Source organism: Podarcis erhardii, assembly GCF_964252035.2.
Source record: "Podarcis erhardii genome assembly, chromosome: 13".
Taxonomy (NCBI): domain Eukaryota; kingdom Metazoa; phylum Chordata; class Lepidosauria; order Squamata; family Lacertidae; genus Podarcis; species Podarcis erhardii.
In genome coordinates, this window is record NC_138502.1 from 18227802 (window position 1) to 18250035 (window position 22234).

The 22234-nt window shown below is 48.1% G+C and overlaps 2 protein-coding genes and 1 long non-coding RNA gene across 8 annotated transcripts in view; all 3 read right to left on the bottom strand.

The window, feature by feature from the left end:
• Window positions 1-145: 145 nt before the first annotated feature.
• Window positions 146-22234, bottom strand: part of LOC309327912 — a 55604-nt gene continuing 33515 nt past the window's right edge. Inside the window, exon 2 of the long non-coding RNA XR_014150675.1 lies at window positions 146-897. This is a non-coding gene — a long non-coding RNA (uncharacterized lncRNA). The remainder of the gene's footprint in view (window positions 898-22234) is intronic.
• HSD17B14 (hydroxysteroid 17-beta dehydrogenase 14) lies at window positions 1066-12819 on the bottom strand. Of its 2 annotated transcripts, none has more exons than XM_081837469.1 (9): window positions 12684-12819; window positions 9668-9712; window positions 8527-8627; window positions 7725-7791; window positions 6418-6509; window positions 5209-5313; window positions 4355-4422; window positions 2929-3025; window positions 1066-1592 (listed from the first exon to the last, which is right to left on the bottom strand). In XM_081837469.1, exons 1-9 carry the CDS (start codon window positions 12802-12804, stop codon window positions 1428-1430), a joined length of 861 nt encoding a protein of 286 aa, XP_081693595.1. In that variant the 5' UTR covers window positions 12805-12819; the 3' UTR covers window positions 1066-1427. The 2 variants fall into 2 exon arrangements, with proteins under 2 accessions (XP_081693595.1, XP_081693596.1); XM_081837470.1 differs by having other exon boundaries at window positions 12626-12803.
• The window catches only part of PLEKHA4 (pleckstrin homology domain containing A4), a 50819-nt gene continuing 42960 nt past the window's right edge, over window positions 14376-22234 (bottom strand). For all 5 annotated transcript variants that reach the window (XM_081837350.1, XM_081837352.1, XM_081837349.1 and 2 more), the window contains 5 exons: window positions 22084-22216; window positions 21051-21106; window positions 19409-19570; window positions 18417-18585; window positions 14376-18082 (listed from right to left, as the gene is read on the bottom strand). In XM_081837350.1, the coding sequence (XP_081693476.1) occupies window positions 17517-18082; window positions 18417-18585; window positions 19409-19570; window positions 21051-21106; window positions 22084-22216 (1086 nt within the window). In that variant the 3' untranslated portion in view covers window positions 14376-17516. The remainder of the gene's footprint in view (window positions 18083-18416; window positions 18586-19408; window positions 19571-21050; window positions 21107-22083; window positions 22217-22234) is intronic.

Below are 22234 nucleotides of genomic sequence, written 5' to 3' on the forward strand. Positions count from 1 at the left end.
TTCACAGGATAGTTGTGAGGATAAAAGCTTCAGGGGACAAGCCCCATAAGCTCGTCGATTTCTTGGAGAAATCAGGCGGGGTGGTGCTTTTTTTTAGATGATAATCTTTGTTGGCCAACAGCATTGAAGCCAATAAGGCGTTGCATTTTTAAGGCAGTCTTTTCCAACGTATTTATTTAACAAGCAGATTCAGGATAAGAATTTCCATGGTCACGGATCAAAAGGCACATGTTAAATATAACAAAATCTTCACCACCACATGTTCAGCTTCAAGGTCCAGCTGACCTTGAGCATATTTGCATGACAAACAGGCCTATGGGGTTATCTAGGAACTCCTTGGGGCTAAGCTGTAGAACCTGTTTTCAGTATTAAGGCCTAGAACATGTAAAGCAATATTAAGGACCAGGTTGCCACCGTTCTTCTGACTACGCTCCTATGCCTTTAGCTCCATGGCAAACAGGGTTATTCACTGGTCCAGTGGGCCAAATCCTTTTCTCCCCTAGCCTTCAAAGGACCAAATTTGATAGGTAGGTAGGTGGGCACCTGTCAACCGCCTGATGTCACAATTACATCACGTGATGATTCCTCAGGGCTTCGAAGCACTGCTTATCTTCAGGCTCAAGATAGGCAGTGACTTCAAACCTGTTTTCTACAAAGACTGGCTGTGTGAATCTGGATCTCACAGCCGATCCAGCGATGCCTCTGCCTGCCCCCCAATTGACGTCACAAATGGGGTCAGGTTTGGGACAGGTGGGTTTAGTTTGGGGAAAACAGCGTTGCAGGCCATAATTGGGTTGTGGGCCAGAGGTCCCCTTTTTCCTGCCCTACATGGGAACATAAAAGTACAGTGGTACCTCAGGTTAAGTACTTAATTCGTTCTGGAGGTCCGTTCTTAACCTGTTCTTAACCTGAAGCACCACTTTAGCTAATGGGGCCTCCTGCTGCCGTCGCGCAGCTGGAACACGATTTCTGTTCTCATTCTGAGGTAAAGTTCTTAACCCGAGGTTCTATTTCTGGGTTAGCGGAGTCTGTAACCTGAAGCCTATGTAACCTGAAGCATATGTAACCCGAGGTACCACTGTACTGGAAAAGCTTGAGCTGTTGCCTTTCTGCTTGCTAAACAATTGTCAGAGACAGGCGTGGAAACCTGCTGTGTGTGTGTGTGTGTGTGTGTGTGTGTGTGTGTGTGTGGAAAAGAATCCCCTTCATCCCTGGGGCATATCTGGATTTGTTAAGTCTTTAAAAGTGCCACAGGGCTCTTACGGTTTTGGCTAAGACAGATAAAAACGTAGTCGCTATCCTGCGGACATTCTGTCTTTTTGAAAGGATGGCTTGAGTAAAATCGACACCGGAGATGCAGCTGTTCTGATCAGCCCACCTTATCAACTAACCACTGAAGACATTCGTGCTTTCCTCGCGGACTCCAACTAGTCTTCCAAGCTGGGATTCAGCTCTCTGTGGCTCTTCTGTGCGTATCCAAGTTCAGCTCCGCCACTAAGCACCAGGTTGATGCCAGTGCAGAAGGTGGCCTCAGAAGCGAGGTACAGAGCAGCTGCAGCACACTCCGCTGGGGTCCCCATTCGTCCCAAAAGCTGAAAATACAGTTGAGAGGGAAATCAGCACTTTGCACCTTATATTATGACTGTGCACAGCCCATTCCTCCTACCTGGTGCTTTTACTTCATGCTCTTAGCGTTCGGTTAAAAGAAGACACAACTTTCTAGCCCCTGAGACTCAGTTAAAAAAACACCAAAACAAGTTTCTAGTCCATAAAGCTATAAGATCTCAAAAGTTAAAAGGTCAGCCTGAGAAGTTGATTTTCACTAAACAGAAAAATCGGCAGGTACGCCAGGGGTGGGAGGTCTTCGGCCTGCCCCATGTTGCTGAACTACAACTCCCATCAGCCCCAGCAAGCATGGCCAAAGGCTGGGGATGATGGGAATGGTAGTTTAGCAACACCTGGAGGGCCACAGGTTCCTGACACCTGATCTAGGCAGAAATAGCTCATATCTGCAAATGTCATTAATTTGCACACTATGGGGAGGTTGCAGGATCAGGGCTTCCTTGGTGCAGAGGTCTGGCTATATTCCCCAACCCCCTAGTGTTGGCTATGTGATAGGAATTTTGAGGTCTTAGATATATGTTAAATGTTCATAAGTGTACCAACCAAGCACATACATAGATCAGCAAAGGAAGACCTACCTGGAACTATTTTGATTCCCAAACTGTCCCAAACTGACCAAATGTTTTCTCTGCAAGGTCAAAGGAAAATGGAAAAGCCTCCCCATTGTCTTTTCCTTCACAAATCTTGTCTTAAGGGTATGTCTGTGTTTGAATAGGGTGTGAGCCTGTGACATGGCCCAGGAACTAAGTATTTATCATTACAAAAGACTGGCCAGGCTACCCAGGCAATCCAATCAAATAACCTGCCAGACAGGAGATAAACAAGGACAGGAGAAAAACAACATTCAAATTTCTGTTTAGACCGCCTTTTCTGTGATGCAGGTATAATGTATCTGAGGGTTGGTCTTAGGTTACACCCCTTCTGTGATTTACATATGATATTTCTGGGGGTGGTCTTGATCTACAGGGTGGCAATTTCAAAAGCCTTTATAAGGCCTTGCATGCCATTTTTCTGGGTTCCTCTTCTTCTCCTGTGTGTGAGGGGAGCACCCTGTTGCAAGAGATCAATAAAGATCAAGCTTACTAGCTGCTTTGCTTCTCAATATTCTCTGGTTGGCCTCTGTTATTCTCTCCTACCAATAGGGAACCTGTGTAAGGACTCTATACGGGCTCTTGGATACCCCATAAGGGAAAAGGGCAATTTTTGTTTACAACAGCTACACAGCCCCCCCCCCCCCCCCCCGTATGTAGGATGGAACCTTTTCTCTCTAGCTGCACCAGACCTGTTTCCCCACAATGCACTTGCCTGAGCATCTATGCCTTCCTGGATCGTTGCTTCTGGGTCAACTGTCTGGCTTGCAAGCTTCTCCCACATAGGAGTCCAGATATTGCCAGGTGAGATGCTGGAATTCAAGTAGTTGGGGGTTTCTTTTTTTTTTTTTTTAAGAGGAGGGTGGAGAGGTAGAAAGCAAGGAAAATAGAGCAGATCCATTTCAAAATTAGTGAGGAAAGATGTCCCCTCTTTGTTATTTCCATAGGTAGAGACTCCCATATCGACTTTAAATTTGATTCACAGAGAGCCAGTGGTTAGAGTATCAGATTAGGACCTGGAAGAGCAGGGGTCAAATCCTTACACAGCCATGAAGCTTGCTGGGTGACCTTGGGCCAGTCGCCAGTTCTCAACCTAACCTACCTCACAGGGTTGTTGTGAGAATAAAATGGGGAGGGGGGAACCATGTACACCACCTTGAGCTCCTTGGAAGACAAAGGTGGTATATAAGGTAATTTATAATTATAATCCACAGTGAAATCTTATGCTTGGTTGCTAATGTTCTGCCAATAAATACCGTATTTTTTGCTCTATAAGACTCACTTTTTCCCTCCTAAAAAAGTGTGTGCATCTTATGGAGCGAATGCAGGGTGCACAGCTATCCCAGAAGCCAGAACAGCAAGAGGGATTGCTGCTTTCACTGCACAGCGATCCCTCTTGCTGTTCTGGCTTCTGAGATTCAGAATTATTTTTTTTCTTGATTTCCTCCTCCAAAAACTAGGTGCGTCTTATGGTCTGGTTCCAGTTACAGATAGGTAGCCGTGTTGGTCTGCCATGGTCAAAACAAAACAAATTCCTTCCAGTAGCACCTTAAAGACCAACTAAGTCAGTTCTTGGTATGAGCTTTCGTGTGCATGCACACTTCTTCTTCAGAAGAAGTGTGCATGCACACGAAAGCTCATACCAAGAACTGACTTATGGTCTGGTGCGTCTTATAGAGCGAAAAATACGGTGAGTTGTGCTCCAGCTACATCCATTCCTGGAGACTGCAGATATAGCCAGGGTAACACCTGCCTGAGTTAAATCATGTCTTGATTTCAATCATGTCTAGCATCCCTGTACACGCTGGGTTGACATCCTCACTGAGCCATCCACCGTTACCCACTATTTCCTGGTCAAGCCACCTGCCAGTTCAGATGTGAAATTAGGATCTATTTTGCCCCAATGCGTGCATCACATCGCACTTGCTAACACTGAACCGCATTTGCCATTTGCCCATTCACCAAGTCCAGAGGGATCCTTTCAGAACTTTGTGTGCAAAATCTTTTTGGAGGTCCTCTACGCTTCCCATACTTTTGTTTGAAAAGGTGTCCAAACCCTGCACACATGGAAGGAGGAAAGCTGATCTCCCTGGAAGGCCTCGTGCACAACAGAGCTTCACTGCCAGCTGCCACTACAGTACCTGTTGACTCGGACACCATATTTGCTCTCGTCGATGGCCATAGCTTTTGTCATCGCAGTAACAGCACCCTGCAGAGTCAGAGGCATTAATAGGGAGGGTTACCAACGGACGAGAGGGGAGGAGGAAATGACACAGCCTCTGACAGCATCTTTCTGTACAGAAAACAATCTGAAGCTTTTCTTGGCATGTAAATTGACAACATCCCTCACGTTCCTCTGGCAAATGGCATGAAAGAAGGAGTTGATAATTAAAAGTTGGCAACCCAAATAACAGGTCAGTGTTTTCTTACCGCTTTGTTCCCATCTTTGGTGACTTTTTTATTTTAATGATGTTGCAAATAAGTAATCCCACTGATTTACATCAACCACAAGAGGCTAATCCAAAACTGAATAGGTTGAAGGACAGAAGAGTCCTTAGTTAAATTATGGAGTTCTGTTTTTTAAAAAAAACCAAAAAAACTGCACTGGTCATTTGTGTTACTGGGAGGTTTAAGCCTGGTGTAATAAAGCTCGTCAATTTGTTTTGGCCATAGTAAGCAAGCACACACACGCGTGTGCGCGCGCGCACACACACACACACACACACACAGAGGTTTAGACAGAATTGCCAACTGACCAGGGTGGGGAAAGCTGACTCGCTCCTGTGTCGTTAAACAGCAGCTGGATATGTGGAAATCAGAATGGATTTTCAATGGCACAAAGGCAAGCACTATCATTTGGGATTATCCCTTGTGATTAAGAGCACAGAAGCAGATGCTTGTAAACAAAAGTTGGCGGCCCAATCTTTACAACCAGAAGGGGAGGCTGGGAAGGATGGGCACCGGAATCCAAGTTCCAGGTGTTGCTCTGGATTACCTTGGTTGCAACATACGGCACCGCATACTTCTGCCCAATGAGACCAACAAGGCTGGCGATGTTGATGATGTTCCCTTTCGTTTTGCGGAGGTGAGGCAGGGCGGCCTGCTCGCAAGAGGAAAGATCCCGACAGATGAAGCTGCCTTGAATGGAGCCAGACCATTGATCCATCTAGCACAGTATTATCTACTCCAGAAGTGGCACAGCTGGGACCCACCCTTAACCCAAACATGCATTTAGGAACCCACTTCCAAATTGTTCTCACTGTGTGTTTGTTTGCTGGTAAGCGCTGCTGTTGCAACCCACTTTAGATCATCTTAGATCCCCACGTTGTAGAGTCCATGACCCACCAGCTGAAGATTAATGGTCTTGGCTCCAGGAGTAACCAATGTGACCTCCAGATTTTCTGGACTCAGCCCCAGCAAGCATGGCCAACAGGCAGAGATGATGGGAGTTGTAGTCCATCTGGAGGACACGCTTGGTCTCCTATGACTGAAGGACTTTCCCAGGAGCCCTACCAGACGGAGGGCCTTCTTGGTAGTGGTGCCTGCCCTGTGGAACACCCTCCCATCAGATGTCAAAGAAATAAGCAACTATCTTACTTTTAGAAGACATATGAAGGCTGTCCTGTTTAGGGAAGTTTTCAATGTTTGAAGTTTTATTCTGTTTTTAGTCCTCTGTTGGGAGCCGCCCAGAGTGGTTGGGGAAACCCAGCCAAATGGGCAGGGTATAAATAATAAATTATTATTGTATTATAATTATTACTTTAACAGGAGTGGCCAGGGATTAAAGCTGGTTTCTTTGAGAGTGGTTTAACAATCAACCCCTCTTTCCAGGGAGCTCTGGGAACTGTAGGGGAGGGGAATATGAGTCTCCTAACAACTCTCAGCACCTGTAACAACTTACACTTCCCAGAATTCTTTGGGGGAAGCCATGACTGTCTAAAGTGGCACCACAGGGCTTTAAATGTATGGTGGAGAAGTGTCCCCGCCTTCTACCCCTACCAGTCCTAAGGAGCACAGCCACCGCTAGAGAATAATAAAGGATATAAAAAGACAAAATTTCGTGCAAGGGGGAAAGAGAACCACTCCCCCCAAAAATCTCTGCAATTTCAGAACATTCAGTACAGATAATTCTCAGCCAGATGGACCAGTGGCCTGGCTTGGTATAAAGGCAGTATATCCCAAGTACAAAATTGGAATCGCTCACCTTAGCGGCTAAGAAGCAGCTCACCACATTGAGGTCCATGAGGCTGCGGAACTCCTGCGCAGACACGTCATCTATGGTTTGGTCTGGAGGATCTGTTTGCAAGAAGACTCAACATTCATTGTCGTTCCTAAACCATCTTAGAAGGGATGTAAATATTACAGATCCAACATCAGATATGAAAATGAGAGTTGGGTGTCCCTCCCTCCCCCCAATGAAAAGTATCCTAATTAGTTTTACTTCCTTTTCCAATAAGGGTTTAGGTTTTGCTCCTTGACATAAAAGGTACAACACCTGCAAGGATATTCATGGGTCAGAGCGTGATCCCAGAAAAGAAAGAGCAGCTAGGAGACAAAAAGTTCCCATAGGCTCTGAGAGGGAACTGCCATCGGAGACAGGAGAGGAGGTAAGGCGCAGCAGCGATGCAGGAGAAGGACCCAGTAGGGAGAGAGAGCTCACTTCCGCTGGGGAAGGAGATAGGCGTTACGCTAGGAAGAAAGGGGAGGTTGAGGGAGCTTTGGAGGGAGGGCTCCGAGACTGTTCCAGCGAGACCAGCGGGGAGAGCACAGAGCCTCCGCTTGGGACGCCCACTCTGCGCAGAAAGCTTCCGCGCAGGGAGGCTAGGTGGAGGCTTGGTGTCAAAGAACTTTTATGTTGGAAAAAGTTCAAGAAACGCCCACTGACGGATTCTGCCAGTGATTGAGACAGCCACGGAGGAAGGGCTGTCCAGCCGGGGCAAAGTTTGAGCAAACTACTCAGCTTGGAGCAGTTTGCGGTTTACGCACAAGCAACCCCACATCCCATTACAGGCTCAACCCTCCTCATTCCTTTCCAAGAGCAGCCTTAAGCAAGCAACTCTCTCTCTCTCTCTCTCTCTCTCTCTCTCTCAACCTCAGTCTTCCATCTGCAAAATGGGGATAATAGTAAGCCTTAGAGCTGATGGAATAACTCACATGAAGTGCTTAGAATGCCCTACACCAGGGAAGGGCCATGCATTCACTCAGTGGTAATCTGTTGGAAGCCAGAGTCGGTGAAAAGCTGGACCACTACCCCCCTTTTCCCTGTAACTCCTCTACGCTCTCTTTCTGCTATCCTGTTACCAGGGGTCTGGATGCATTGTTTGCAGAGAGCTTTGCCTCCGCCACTTGTTTTGGCTTCTTTCCTCCTTTCTTGTTTTGGCTGTCTTTCCTCCGAGGTTCCTAGTCCTCATGGCCATTTTGTTGTCGCTGATTAATCAAAGAAGGCCCCACCTCCCAGGAGACAACGATCCCGATTCTTCCCACGCCCCCAAAATTTTGGAAACAACTCACGGCTTCCAGCATTGTTCACCAGGCAGTCAAGCTGTCCATAAAGTTCTACGGTCACAGAAACCAAAGTCTGCAAGGAGGGGCATGAATATAATTGCCGCAGGAAAGAGAACCAAAAAATCTCTACAATTTTAGAACATTCAGCTACTTGAATGAGAGTGAGGAGCTATGCCACTATTGCCTAAAATATCATAGCTGTGTAGAGTAATATCTATAGATAACGAAAACACATAGATGTTTAAAATCAGAGATCATCAACTAATGATTATGGAAAGATGTGTTCTTAATTGCCCGCATAAGCCTGGTGGAATAGACAAGTTTTCAGCAGGTATTTAAAGGCTGAAACAGAAGGTGCTTTATATTAAATTACTTTATTTGGCAATTGCTTCTCTAACTATTGGAAATGTGTTTGCTCTATTCAGCAGTCACATTTGGGTGACTTCTGCCTTTCATTTTTATCACATTTGTTACTATAAGGGTGCACTTTTAAACACAGTGTAGCATGCATTAGTGTAGTATTTATTTAAGACATGTATCAACATTGGCTTTAATGTTACAGCGCTTTGGGTCACTTTGGTGAGGAAAGCACTTAGCAAATAACAGGGAAATTATTCTGGATCTGTGGGAAAAGGTCAGACACAGATAGCAAGAGGAATGCCCCCAAAGGCAGAAAATTTAAATAACAGAGAGCTGGAATTTGGGGTAGGGCTTTCGCAACCTGTTCAGCAAAGGAAAAGCTGGTCTTGGAGATGCCTGAGAAACTTCCCCAATTTAATACTCTTCTTCCTCCACAGTTTCAGCTTACCTTAATGTCTGTTTCACGTAGGACATCGCAGACCTCAAAGTGACCTTCCCCAGGCCCTGCAGAATCACTCAGTTCCTTTTCAATAAGTTTTCCCCTTTCCCCTGAAGGAAAATATAAAAGCTCAGTCACAACTAGCAGAGTTACTGTGGCCTTCTGAGGAGCAGAAGAGAAAGGAAGGACACACAGAGAACAAAGTTCTCCCCAGCCAGTGGACTCACAAAGCCACTTCAAACTGCCACGGCTTCTCCCAAAGCATCCTGAGAAACATTATTTGTTATGGGTGCCAAGAGTTGTTAGGAGATGCCCCCCCCCCCCGCGCCATTCCCCTCCCAGAGCTACAATTCCCAGAGCTCCCTGAGAAGAGAGACTGGCTGTCAAACTGCTCTGGAAACTGTAACTCTGTGATGGGACTGGGGGTCTCCCAGCAACTCTCAGTGGCTGGTGTTGCAACTGGCCCAGACTGGAACAAGAGTGAAGAAAGGCTGCCCTAGTGACATGACCCAGGTTTAAATCCTCGCACAAAAAGGCCACCGCACAAGTTGCTAGTTCTCAGACCAAACACACACCTTTTTCCAAAATGAAGAAAATCTCCAGGAGGAAAGAAAGAGAGCGGGGCTGTATATTGTCACTTGAAGTGCAGTGTGTATGTTTGCTTTTGCAGCAAGTACGCAGGCCGGGGATTTTTCTGACAGGGCTCTTTATTCAATTTGACACCTACTTGACAGACAGAAATTCAAAGGTGCAGCTTCATCACTGCATCTTTTGTAAGCCTCCACCTGTAGAATATCTACCTCCGCCACAAAACGGGACTGTTTTTCCAGCCATGCTTTTCTTTCTCAACTTTCTTGGGACATTTTGCTGCCCTCTGCTGTCTTAACCTTGCATATCTCCTTTGCATTAGCCAAACCCATTTGCATATACGTATTGGAAGTTACAGGTAGGTAGCCGTGTTGGTCTGCCGTAGTCAAAACAAACAAACAAACAAAATTCCTTCCAGTAGCACCTTAGATACCAACAGAGTTTGTTATTGGTATGAGCTTTCGTGTTCATGCACACTTCTTCAGATATTGATATCAGGAGTGAGAGACTGAGGGGGCCCTTTAACAATGAGCGGGGATAATGAAAGATCTCCAAGCCTCACCTTCAGATCCTGGGGCACAGAAGACTACTTTGGCTCCCTGGCGAACTGGGAAGGAAAGTTAGGGGAAGAAATGAATGCAAGATAAAATATCCCAGAGGCCCAATTCTCAGACATGCATGCAACTCACTTGCTCAGGAGCATAGAAATCATCCCAGAGTCAGACCCTTGGTCTATTGTTCTCAAACTTTCTTTCTCTGGGCCAGACTTACAGAATAAAAATTTGCTCATGCCACACCAATTTTTTAATTGATATGAAGTACATTGGAAAACAAAAAGAAACAACTCCTAGCAGTGCATGATTTATAACATAGAATAAAATACTTTAGGACATGGGGCATCCAAAAAGTATAAAACAATGCAGCTGCATAAAAACATCTCTCATCCCTCAAAATATAATTATAAACAAGCCTCTGTTATATGTACCTTAAGTATGTATAATACAAACCTAATGAGAGGCGTGAGCTTGCTTTTGCCGGGTAATCTTCTCATTTACATCAGGTCTAATCTGAGACAAATAAACTATCATCTCATCAACACAAACAAATCTTTCTCTTTTCTGAGAGTTGTCAGAGTTGAAAATCCCTGTCAGAACAATATGTTGTGGAGAACTGTAGAAGTGTGACCAATGCTCTTGAAGAGACACTATTTCTGGTTGTGTACCCCCAAAATAATATTTTGATACTATACTATACTATACTATACTATACTATACTATACTATACTATACAGTCGTACCTTGGTTTTCGAACAGCTTAGTTCACAAACAACTTGGAATTCAAATGCCACAAACCCGGAAGTAGGTGTTCCAGTTTGCGAACTTTTCCTCAGAAGCCAAACGTCCAGTGTGGCTTCCGCAGCTTCCGATTGGCTGCAGGACGCTCCTGCAGCCAATCGGAAGCTGCACCTTCGTTTCCAAACATTTCTGAAGTCGAACGGACTTCCAGAACGCATTCTGTTTGAAAGCCAAGGTACGACTGTATTACACTATACTGAAATGCTTAAATGTTTCTTTCTTTGCATCTTCCTGCCACACTTGCCATTCTCCCCAGCCACACCCTTTGAGAACCACTGACCTACACCAGCTGACAGACAGGGGTCTTTCCAAGCCTGAACTGGGAAGACAGAAATTGGACCTTCCGCATGCATCACAAACGCCTTCAAGTACTGCACAACTGATGACTGGCAGTGAAACATATGAACCTATTTGGAACTCAGATTCCTGTTTTTCTGCATCCTGCCAGAGACTCCCTGCCTTTAGTGACAAGCAGATATTCAATGTATGCCTATCCCCAAAAAAGGGATGTGAAACAGCGTCAGTTGCATGCATACCTGTCACAAACTCTTAATTTAATTACTCCTTTTGTTCCCTGTTTGCATTCCACACTTACTTCCCCTCCAGCAAAAGCCTACCAACCAAAGATATAATTTCAGGCATCTGATGAAAGAGACTGTAGTCCATGTTGATGCCATGATGAATCTTCTAGTCTTTCAGGTGCCACAAGATTCATGTTTTCATGTCAGCAAAACCAGCTTTTCTTATGCTTCCTAGGCAATCAGAGCCAGATGCTCCTTTTGCAGCTGCTCAACCTGTCTTAGACTTCAGATTAAGGCCTTACCGTCCAACCCCCTAGGCTCTGGCCATTAACAGTGGTGACTTACAGGTGGAAAATCACCAAGTAAAGCCACATATGTACAGAAATCCTGCCAGAAAAAGATGTCCACCTTGTTCTTTGAAATATGCGTATTTTGTCAGCCCAACATGTGAGAGGGCAAAATTAGGAGGAAGATTCTCTACCTAAAGCCACAAAGGCAGAACTCTGTGCCTTTAACACAGGGGTGGAGAGGCTCCCATCAGCCCCCACCAGCAATGACCAGGGATAATGGAAACTGTAGTTTTGTGACATCTGGAGGGGCTATAGATTCCTCTTTCCCACTTTAAGAGCTTCACCTCAGAGAGAAAGTCAGCATGCCCTGCATTTCCTGGTAAAGGTAAAGGGACCCCTGACCATTAGGTCTAGTCGTGACCGACTCTGGAGTTGTGGCGCTCATCTCGCTTTATTGGCTGAGGGAGCCAGCTAGCATGACTAAGCCACTTCTGGCGAACCAGAGCAGCACACGGAAATTTACCTTCCCGCCGGAGCGGTACCTATTTATCTACTTGCACTTTGACGTGCTTTCGAACTGCTAGGTTGGCAGGAGCAGGGACTGAGCAACAGGAGCTCACCCGTCGCGGGGATTTGAACCACCGACCTTCTGATCGGCAAGTCCTAGGCTCTGTGGTTTAACCCACAGCGCCACCCGCGTCCCTTTTCATTTCCAGGTAGGGAGACTGAAATTGCTTCAACAACACGTTCCCCTTTCCCCCACCTCCCTATTTCTGAAAAAGAAGAGCTCATGTCCGGGCACCAGTTCCTGTTTTCAGTTCAAGGGCTCAGCACTGACCAATGCAGTAAAAAAACGACCATATTACAGAGAAGGGTCAGTCCAGAGTCCTTCTGACTGAGGCATCTTAAAGTCTCATCAAAATGTATTGTGGCATAAGCTGCTGCCTGCTAGAAGCCTTATGGATGCCTCATGACAGCAATAAATCCGATGGTCTTTACAAACACATTGGTCCATCTAGCTCAGTGTTGTCCACACTGACTGGCAGCAGCTCTCCAGGGATTCAGGGTCTCTCTCCCAGCCTTGAAGATGCTGGGAACTGAAGCTAGGAAATGTTCTTTGCCCTGCCTCAACTATGTCCAAAAACTTTCGGTTTTGCAATAACGTCAACATCGCCTCTGAGCTCGTGCAGAGCACATTCCTATCAGAAGCAACTTTATCCTGTCCGTCTCCGATCTCAACACATACAGATTGGGGAACAAGGTTTCCAGGCCAGCCTTCCTGGCATATTTGAGCCCCGGCACTTATTTGTAGAAACTCCTTTGCCCCCCCCCCCCCGGTTCCCTCCACCCTCACCAAATTCTCTCACGATGCCTTCGCCAATACCCCGGGTGCCCCCCGTTACTATGACGACCTTGCCCGGGTACCGCAGCCCAGTTGCCATTCCAGATGTTGTCGCGGCTCCTCCAAATTACGAACATCCAGCTGAACTTTGGACGCGGACGCTGCAACACGTGGTTTCGGCCATTGCGCATGCTCTGTGTCTCCGGGCATGCTGGGAAATGCAGTCCTTGCTCCTGCGGTTCGTTCTAGTGTTCGGTGCAGCCCGATCCTGCGCAAGCTTACTCAGACTCCTAAATAAGCGTGCATTTCCTGTGGGGGGGGGGCGTTTAAGGTTGCAATCCTATGAACATAGTTAGAGAGCTAGGACTGCCATCTACCAGGGTCTACACAAAAGTAAGCTCCATTGAATTCAGCGGGGCTTACTCCCAGGTAAGTGCAATCAGGGTTGCAAGTGCAAATGACTGCACTATGGAGCAAGCAGGCGTAAAATCCAGGTTCACTGTCCACGGTTGTGATTCTAAACACTTTTTACTTCCAAGCAGTTCCGGATTTACTTATAACCTAACAATGATAAATCGCCGTATAGCATATATTCAACACAAAAAACAGCGACAATTTGTTGTTGACAAAGGACAGCTGGACATATAAAGAGCCTCATTACCTTCAGTAGCTTAGAGCTTCATCAGACCTAAATCTGGCCCTGCTTCCAAGTAAACGTGGACAGGGTCAGGCAGCATCTTGTTTGGTAGAATATATAATAATGTATCTTTTTTTGCAGGTGTATTATTATGGATGTACAGGGCGTTAGTGGATCCATACTGGACCATCCATATATCAATCCATTTTTCTATTTTTTACCTTTTCTACTATTCTTTTTTAAATTATGGGACGCTTCACGGATTTGTGTGACATCCTTGCGCAGGGGCTGGGCTAATCTAGTGAGCATCTGTTTTCTTTTCCTCACCTTCTCTCCAAGGAGCTCAAGGTGGTGGTTTCCCGCTTGCCTATTTTATCCTCACAACAACCTTGTGAGGTGGGCTGGGCTAACAGGCAGGGACTGGCCCAAGGTCACCTGGTTGAGTTTCATGGCTGGAGCGGGAGGGAGGGGCACTCTTCTGCTATAGTACAGCAGAAGACCAAAAAAGATGACAAAAAGCAGGAGGCTTGCAGTATGGAAAATTACAGGATGTCAGCAGGATATGAACTGGTTAGGTTTCGCAGGCACAAATGGCCATTGAAAGAACAGTCATGCCTAACTGCCCCATTACATCCTGAGCACAGATCACAATTGTTTTGTGGTTGAAACACACCCTCTAATGGCCTGCTTCCTTCGTCCCTCTGATGCACCAAATGGCTGACCTGAACACGGCCTGGCATGCCAGGTTAAAGAGGTGCTTAGCTCTGCTGCTTGTTTTCAGTCGCAGGCCCAGGATTTTCAATGGAAAAGGAACACCCACAAGTTCCCTGAAGGACCCCCTCCTGCCCCTTAACAGATCGGTGTTGCAGGGATGTGCCCATTAGCTGTGCTGGCTGGTGCTGATGGGAGTTGTAGCTCTACTGCACCTGGAGGGCTGGCAGTTTCAATAATCCATAAAAACTGAGCCCAGGGATGCTGGGAGTTGTAGTCCATCTGGAGTGCCATAGGTTCCCTGTCTCGGCATCCGCCACTCCTCTGCATTTAAACTATCACTCAAAGTGAATTTCAGCATAGTAGCATAAAGACTGGGCCTTGGAATAAATATATCAGGCAGACTCCAGGATGTATATTGTGTTAATCTTTTATTGAGTATACGAACTGGAATCTTTCACACTTGGGGAGCAGGCAGCCGCTAGTGTTAAAATGCAAAGGGAGGTGGAAGCTGCCTCCTTTGGGGGAGAAGCAAGTCTTCGTAGAGGGAATCCTCTCCCGCCCCCCCAAGCGCTGAGATGCAGCAGTTGCCTTGGCAGACGTGCAGGTGGGTGTTACCGCAGGGATCCCTCGTTCAAGCTGCATCGCTCCGGCGTCCCTTGAGCAGGCCCAGGGTCGTGGTGTTTTGCTTTTGCAGCCCTGATTTTGGGTTTCCGCTTGTTAATTCGCCATGCCAAAGTCTCCATCCAGGAACGTTACGGATTGCATTTCTTGGTGGGGCTACAAGCCTGGCAACAGAGCTGGTGATGGAGCCAGGGCACCTTGGCAGAGCAATGGACCTGCGCACTAGGGCTACGATTCACCAGTTAACTCATTCTGCATTGGCAGGGCACCTTATCTGGGCACCTCAGCAACTGAAATCCCCTGTCCCCCTTCCAAATTCTGCAGCAGCCAGTGTCCCTCTCCCCACTGTTTCTCCTCTGATACAACCCCTCTTCTTCCCTTGCAGTTTCCCCTTCCCCCCATCACCTTGCCCAATCCACTCTCCCTTTCCTGCTGAGCTGCGTCTCTCTCTCTCTGCCTATCCGACAAGCAATTTTGTTTCAGGATGTGCCCTTGCCTAGCTTTGTGCAGCCCACACTGCCACACTTAACCTATCCCTTGCCAAAACCTGGCTGCCCTGGCATAAAAGTGAGGGCCTCGTTTTAAGCAGGCATTTTTCAAACTTCATATACCACCCCCTGCGTTGGCTTGGATAGGCGTTCCATGGTGCCTCTCACATTACTGCCTTCGGCCAACCGTTCCCCTTCCACAAATACATGAGAAGTAGCCCGGCTGGATCAGGCCAGTGTCCCAGCCAGTTCAGCATCCCGTTCTCACAGTGACCAACCGGAAGCCTGTGAGTGACACAGTGCTCTCCCCTCCTGTGTTTTCCAGCCATTGACATTCTGAAGCATCACTGTCTTTGACTGTGGAGGCAAAGCTTAGCCGTCATGGCTAATAGCCATAAGATAGATGAATCTGTCTGATCCTCTTTTAAAGCTATTCACATTCTGCTTTCCCTTCTTTTCCCCTAATGTACACATTCCAACAACAGACACCTTCATTTCTCCCCACCCAACATTGTACAATTCTAGGAACTTGAATCACCCAGAGGCAGAGGATGCATTCACTACTGTATTTGCAGAGCGGGGGGGGGGGGGGAATTGCTGGCAATTGCTTTTTCTTAAAAAACAAACCCTGGCCCAATATACAACCTAAGGGCCTGGGAGCATTAGAAAAGCCGCTTACAGACAACCAGGGCAGAGGAAACCCTGAACACCTGCTATTAAGGAGGGCCTGTGCAAATGTAGCCTAATAAATGCTGTAAAACCCGATTTCCCTAGACCCATGAACCTGTTGTGTTTCCTCCTCGCCTTCCGGGGAAGCTGCTCTGCCTGCCTAGATGTTCACCTTGCCCTCTAAATTTGCTGGCCTTGCAAAAGGCAAAAGCACAGGCTTTTACAAAGCCCCTTCTCTGATTGCCTGTGGCTATTACTAAAAACCTCCAGGCAACTAGGAAAGGTAAACTGGAAGAAAAGAGTTGGTTGTCTTTCTTTCAAGTGTGCACTGATGAGGACCACAGGCGTTTGTGAGCAAGAACCCTAAACCATCTTTGTAGGCCAGTAACTTCTGAAGTTCTTAAGCTGCAGAGCTGAATTTGCATGGAGCAAGGCACTCTAGCCGTATTGGGTGCCTCAGGGAATGGGCTTGGGTGGATGTGAATCTCTGGGAGCCATAGGAGCCTACTCCTAGGAGCCGTGGGGGCTCCAGCCCCCACAATAAAACATTTGAGGGGGCCAGGCCTCCACAAAGTTGATTGGCATTCCCATTCAAATGGTGTGAGCATTGCATCATTTGACTGATTATGTGGGGCGGGGCTTACCTGGGCCCCCACAATATTTTATTCAAGTTGGCTCCCCTGATGGGAGCAAATAGGGTGTCAAGATGGACATGAATGGATATGGCTGCCTGAGTGTGTGTTTCCTATCATAAACTAGCAGTTATGCATCTGTAAGCGCAGATGCTTCATTTCTTTAGGAAAAATTCCTCTCCCCCGGCCTTCTCATTGGGAAGGGCTTAATAAATACCTGCACCTGCCACATCCTAGAGCAGTGTTCTCCAACCTGATGCCCTCCAGCTGTTTTGGACTACAATTCCCATCTACCCCACAGCCAGAAGCATGCTGCTGGGGCGGATGGGAGCTGAAGTCCAGAACAGCATTAAGGGAAGCATCTCTGCCACCAACTGATTGTAGAGACCTGGGCAAGTAGCTTGACCTCAGGCACGGTTTCCGGAGGCAAACTAGGAACAACTGAGAACTCTGCCACTCTGCCTCAGGGATTTGAATTCAGGACCCCCATATCCCGGCTGTGCTTCCACAGTCATGCCATTGTATAAGTCCCCCACCACTCTCATTCTGTAAAGGTTGTTGGAGGAGACGAGAGCAATGAACCCTGTCAAAGATACTCTCCTAAACTTGTGTGTGCAAGTCAGCGTGATAGCAATGGAATGGTGCATCTTGCCGGACTCGTGCCCTTGTGCACAAAGACACGTGTAACATGTTCATATATGTGTGAGTGCATGCGCTTTGAGTAGGGGGGCGGTGTTGCGGTTCTGATCCCTGGGATTTATAACAAGTTTTTTTTAATGATGCTATCTAGGGTTGGAGAGTTACAAAAAAAGGAGTGGAAGAGATGCTTAGTGGTATGGCATCTGCTTTCTATGCATAAGTTTCCAGGTTCAATCCTCATCATTTCCAGATAGGGCTGGCAAAGACTCCCTGCCCGAAATGCAGGAGAGCCGCTGCCAGTCAGTGTAGACAGTACTGAGCTAGATGGACCAATGGCATGACTTGTTATAAGGCAGCTTCTCATGTTCCTATGGAAACGGTCGCTCTGAGCCTGCCAACTCTATGGGACTGAACTTATTCTTTTGCCCTGTCCCTGTTAGAGAAAGATGGAGCCAGGCAGCAGGGCTTCCTCACCACCCTCCCTGGTCCTCCACCCTCTGGAGCTAAAAGCTGGATTTTACCAGGGTGACCCTGACAGGCTGCGCTGTCTCGCCAAGGCAGGCCACCACATGGCGGGACTGGCTCTCGCTCCTCCACTTCAGGCACCTACCATTGGCTGCACCCTGCCCGCCCACGAGGCTTTGCTCAGATGCCCAATTGGCTGTTCTAGAGATAGACAGGTGCTGGTTGGTTGGCTGAGGCAAAGGCGCCGCCCAGGGAGGACCACTGACCAGGGGCAGCTCTTCATTGGCTGGTTCCGGCAGGTGCGACTCCAACTGCAGAGTCTTGGGCTTTAAACGGCCCGCCTCCTTGGGAAGAGGAGGCGGCGGCCAATCGGATGCTTCTGAAGCACCCGGCACTCGATTGGTTGCATGGGGTGGCCCCTGATTCGCCGTTCCGGAGTTATCGTGGCAGCTTGAGTTCCGAGCAGCTGTTTGGTCATGCTCAGATAGCAGAAGTCCACGGAGCTCTGGCTCTTTGGAGGGGCTGTCACCGGGGAGGCCATGATGGTTCAGGCTTTCATGGGACACAGGGATATCGTCTAGGGAGGAGTGAGAGCTGGTCCTTCCTGGGGAGAAAGACGACATTAAGAATTCCCATCAACCACATGGACACGTGAATTCTGTGCACAGCAAACAGGAGATATTGGCATATATATTATAGAGTGGGCTGCTTAGCATTTGCTGCTGTTGTTGCGTTCCAGTAGAAGGCAGGGCAGGGACACCATCAGGCCCAGCAGCTGGAAAATGGGGATTTTTTGGGGGGGGGGGAGGTAGGTTGAGAATTGAGTGAGAAAGAGAGAATAGAAATGTTTCAGACAAATAGATTTGAGTCCCACCCCCTGACTACCTGACCCTCCCGTTCCACAGACCCCGGAAAGCCCCCACTGCCTCTCCTAGTACCTGCGATGCGCTTCCCCCGCTGCTGCGAAGCCTCTGTCGCCAGGGCGTAGGAGAGCTGGATTACTCGCTGTCGCTCCCACTCAGGGGTCGGGGGGCACCGAGGAGGCTTGAGTCCCCCAGTTTGCACGCCCTCCTTGGGTGATGGCTCAGGGGGGGTATTGGGGAGGGGCTGAAGGAGAGATTAAATCACGGGGAAGGGGAACGGGGCATGAACAAGGCTGTTCCCACCTTAGGTCAGAGCACGTCCCCTCGTTCACCAACCCAAATTGGAACTTAAGCACACCATGAAAATAATAACCTTCCCTGTTGTTTTAATTAAAGATGCGGATGACTCTTCTAAAACACACACACACAAAATCCCATTTTGCTCATAGCTGTCAACCTTCCCTTTTTTTGCAGGAAATTCCCTTATTCCAGCGCCATTTCCCACTGATATCCAGGATTGTTAGATATCCGACTGTCCCCGGGACAGGTGAGGCTGCTGATCCCTTATTTTTGAGGCTGCTGATCCCTTATTTTCAAATCTGAAAGTTGACAGCTATGATTTTGCTGCATAAAATGGCAGGAGTCCCTGATTTCAGCCTTTCTTTGGCCAAAGTCATGGCATCTCATACCACTGCCGGAGGAGCTCCAGCCCTTCCAAGTCCTCTCTCTCTCGGGACCCAGGAGTCCTGGCTTTCCTCTTCCATGCTCCAGCTGCGATGAGACTTCCCTCTCCTCTTACATAACTCAAAGTATATCTGCTTCCCAGCCACATTACCCACCTGTTCCCCGGCAGGAAAAACGAGGAACCCAGCCCCTCAAGCACTGCCCACTGGATGCAGCTCCCCTCCCCCCCAGGCACCTGCCCTTCTGACCATACCCCCACCCCTTGTCCCGAGACATCAAGGACGCGGGGCCTCCCTGTAGAAGGTGGCTGAGACCTCGCCCTTGCCTCTCGGCCCCTCCCCGCTGAGCGCTGGGTGCCCCCCTCCGAAAGGCTTCTCACCCACCCGGCCGGACCCGCGCTTGAGAGAGTCTCGCCAGTGGCCCAGAGCGTTTGGCTGGGCAGCCTCCGATTTCCTTTTGGCCTCCTGGTTCCGCTGCATCCGGTCCAGCTGCTCCTGGGCACTCATGCGAGGGCGGCGAGAGGCGACTGCTTCTGTGGGGACAACCTAGATGGGACGCAAGATCAGGGGTTAGGAGATGCCGGCGACCAGTGGCCCTCGTTCATGATACCTGACTTCATTCATGACCCTGAGATTCATGACCCCTGAATCTAGCAGTGATCCGGAGTCGGAGGCAGCAGGGGCACCGGGAGGGAGCTGATTCAGGATCAGGCCCCTGAACAGACTGCTGGATTCACAAGGCCTCAGCCTGCTCCCAACCTTTGTCGGAGCAAGCTGCTCACTGGGAGCTATCTGTGGTCTGGCAACCTTGCTGCTTTCTGTGTGGGATCCAGCATCAAACCAGAACACAACGCCAGTCTCCGGGTCCCTGCCTTTGCCACAAATGGAATTTTGCTCTCAACAACTGCTAATAATAATAATAATAATAATAATTTATTATTTATACCTCACACATCTGGCTGAGTTTCCCCAGCCACTCTGGGCAGCTCCCAATCAAGTGTTAAAAACAATACAGCATTAAATATTAAAAACTTCCCTATATGCTACTGCCAGTGTCCAGCCACGCTGGCATTCTCTCACAGCATTCCGCCATCCTGGTCAGCCTCTGAAGTGTACGTGGTACGCCCCAAGAGTCCTAGAGGCCTCCCTTCTTATCCATTCTCAGGAGCGAGCTCTCAGTATACCACGCCATTGAAGTTGGAATTAACTATTTACTAGCAAGAACATGATCTGCACAGTCTTGTCTGAGTCTCAGGCCTAATGATCATAGCAGCTCCCCCCCCCCCCCAGTTGGTCGGTTGCCGAGAGTGAAAGTCCCCACCTCATCACAGCCATTAGTTCCTTCCTCTCCAGGACTTTCCCCAAGCAATCAGAGACGGCGCCTGCATGCAGCCAACCTCTCTTCCACCCTCTTAATGCCTCTCCTGGTTCTGGGAGACCAGGGAGGAGGGAAGTTTATTTTTGCAGCAGAAGGGGGAGACACCCTGGCTTCTACAACAGCAGGACTCCTCTCCTGCTTCAGCATCTGATTCTGAACTTCTCTCCACCTCTTCTTCCCAGGCTTCTCCCTCTGCCCACTCATCATCAGCACCCCACTGCTAACCCCCTGGCTCTGAGCCTTCTCCCCTTGGTGGTTCCTGCCTGTTGAAATAGGTAAGAGTCAGGCCCGGGGTATTGCTTGGGGGCCTGGATCAGACCTACCCACCTGCAAGATGTCAATTAGCCACTCCAGTTTCAACAGGAGCCGCGAAGCTTAAATTGTATTTTTTAGGGAAAGCAGAGCATAAACATATTAATAAGTAATAAAACAAAGCTTTCCTTTCCCCTGTTGTGCACTAGAACAGGGATAGCCAACACAGTGCCCTCCAGAGGGGCTTGGACTCCAACTTTCATCAACTCCAGACAGCCTAGCCCAGCCAATGGACAGGGATGATGGGAGTTGTAGTCCAACAAGATCTGGAGGGGCACCACACCCTTGCAGTGCATAGATTCTCTGCTGCCATGATTCTGAGGGTCCTCCGCGTACCTTGATTATGCTGTGCTCAGTGTCTTCACAGAGTTTGCTGATGTGGCTCCCGTGATCTGTGAAGGAGGAGGGAGACAGAGCATTCATTCGGAGGGTGCAGAACCCAAGTTTTCTGCTTCTCTCTCCTAGTTCCCACCTCTGTCCTGGCAGGGATAGGCCCTCAACGCAACTCAAAAGGCAGCTCTTATGCATTGCACTCTGTGGCAAGATCAGGGCAGGTTAAGCCACCAATGGCGAGCACCAATGGCGGAATCCTTGCTTGACCAATGGGAAAGCAGCACTCTGAAAGTGGGCAGGGAAAGGGAATGGTGGGTAATTCAAAAGGGAAGTAAGAGTTCATAGAATTATAGAATCAGGAGACTTGGAAGGGACACCGAGGGTCATCTAGTCCAATCTCAACTAAAGCATCCAAAGTTTCACAACTAAAACTGTGAAAAGAATGAAGGGATCCGCCTTTCTCGCTTACCAGAAGCGCCCAAAACACACTCTGGGTTAAGAAGCAAATGTCAACTACCCAAGTCAACCCACACTGAAACTTGAGACCCGAGAAGGCACCCTTTGTGTGTGCAGGGCCAGATTTAGGTTTGATGAGGCTACTGAAGGTAATGGGGCCCTTTATATGTCCAGCTGTCCTTTGTCTACAACAAATTGTCACTGTTTTTTGTGTTGAATATATGCTATGTGGTAATTTATGGACCTAATAGGTATCTAAAGCCATTTGCCATGCATGTTGCCATGCAACCAGTCCATGCAGAATGTAGGCACCCTATTTTTAGACATCAGCAAACCAGTGATATTTTAGGGAGCAGGCTAGCAGGCGGGGCCCATTACTTACATCATAGGAGCCTAAACAACACAAAACACTGTTGTTGTATGTAGGTTTTATTTTATTTGTTTTTTTATCTTATATTTTGGAAATGTCCATCCATTTTTTTTTCTTTAATTTTTTTGAGGGCCCCCAAGAGAGTGGGGCCCTAAGCTATAGCTTGTTTAGCTTATACGTAAATCCGTGTTCCTCGCGCATCTCACTCACCTGGACCAACCACATCCTTTGCCCTTACTTTCTCGGACTCTGCGGGCTCGCCGGAGGAATTGTATCGAGGTCGCCTGGTGGCATCCGACTGCCGTGATGACCCCTGTTGCCCTCTGCAGGAAGCAGGTGGACTCTGCTGGCAAAGAACACA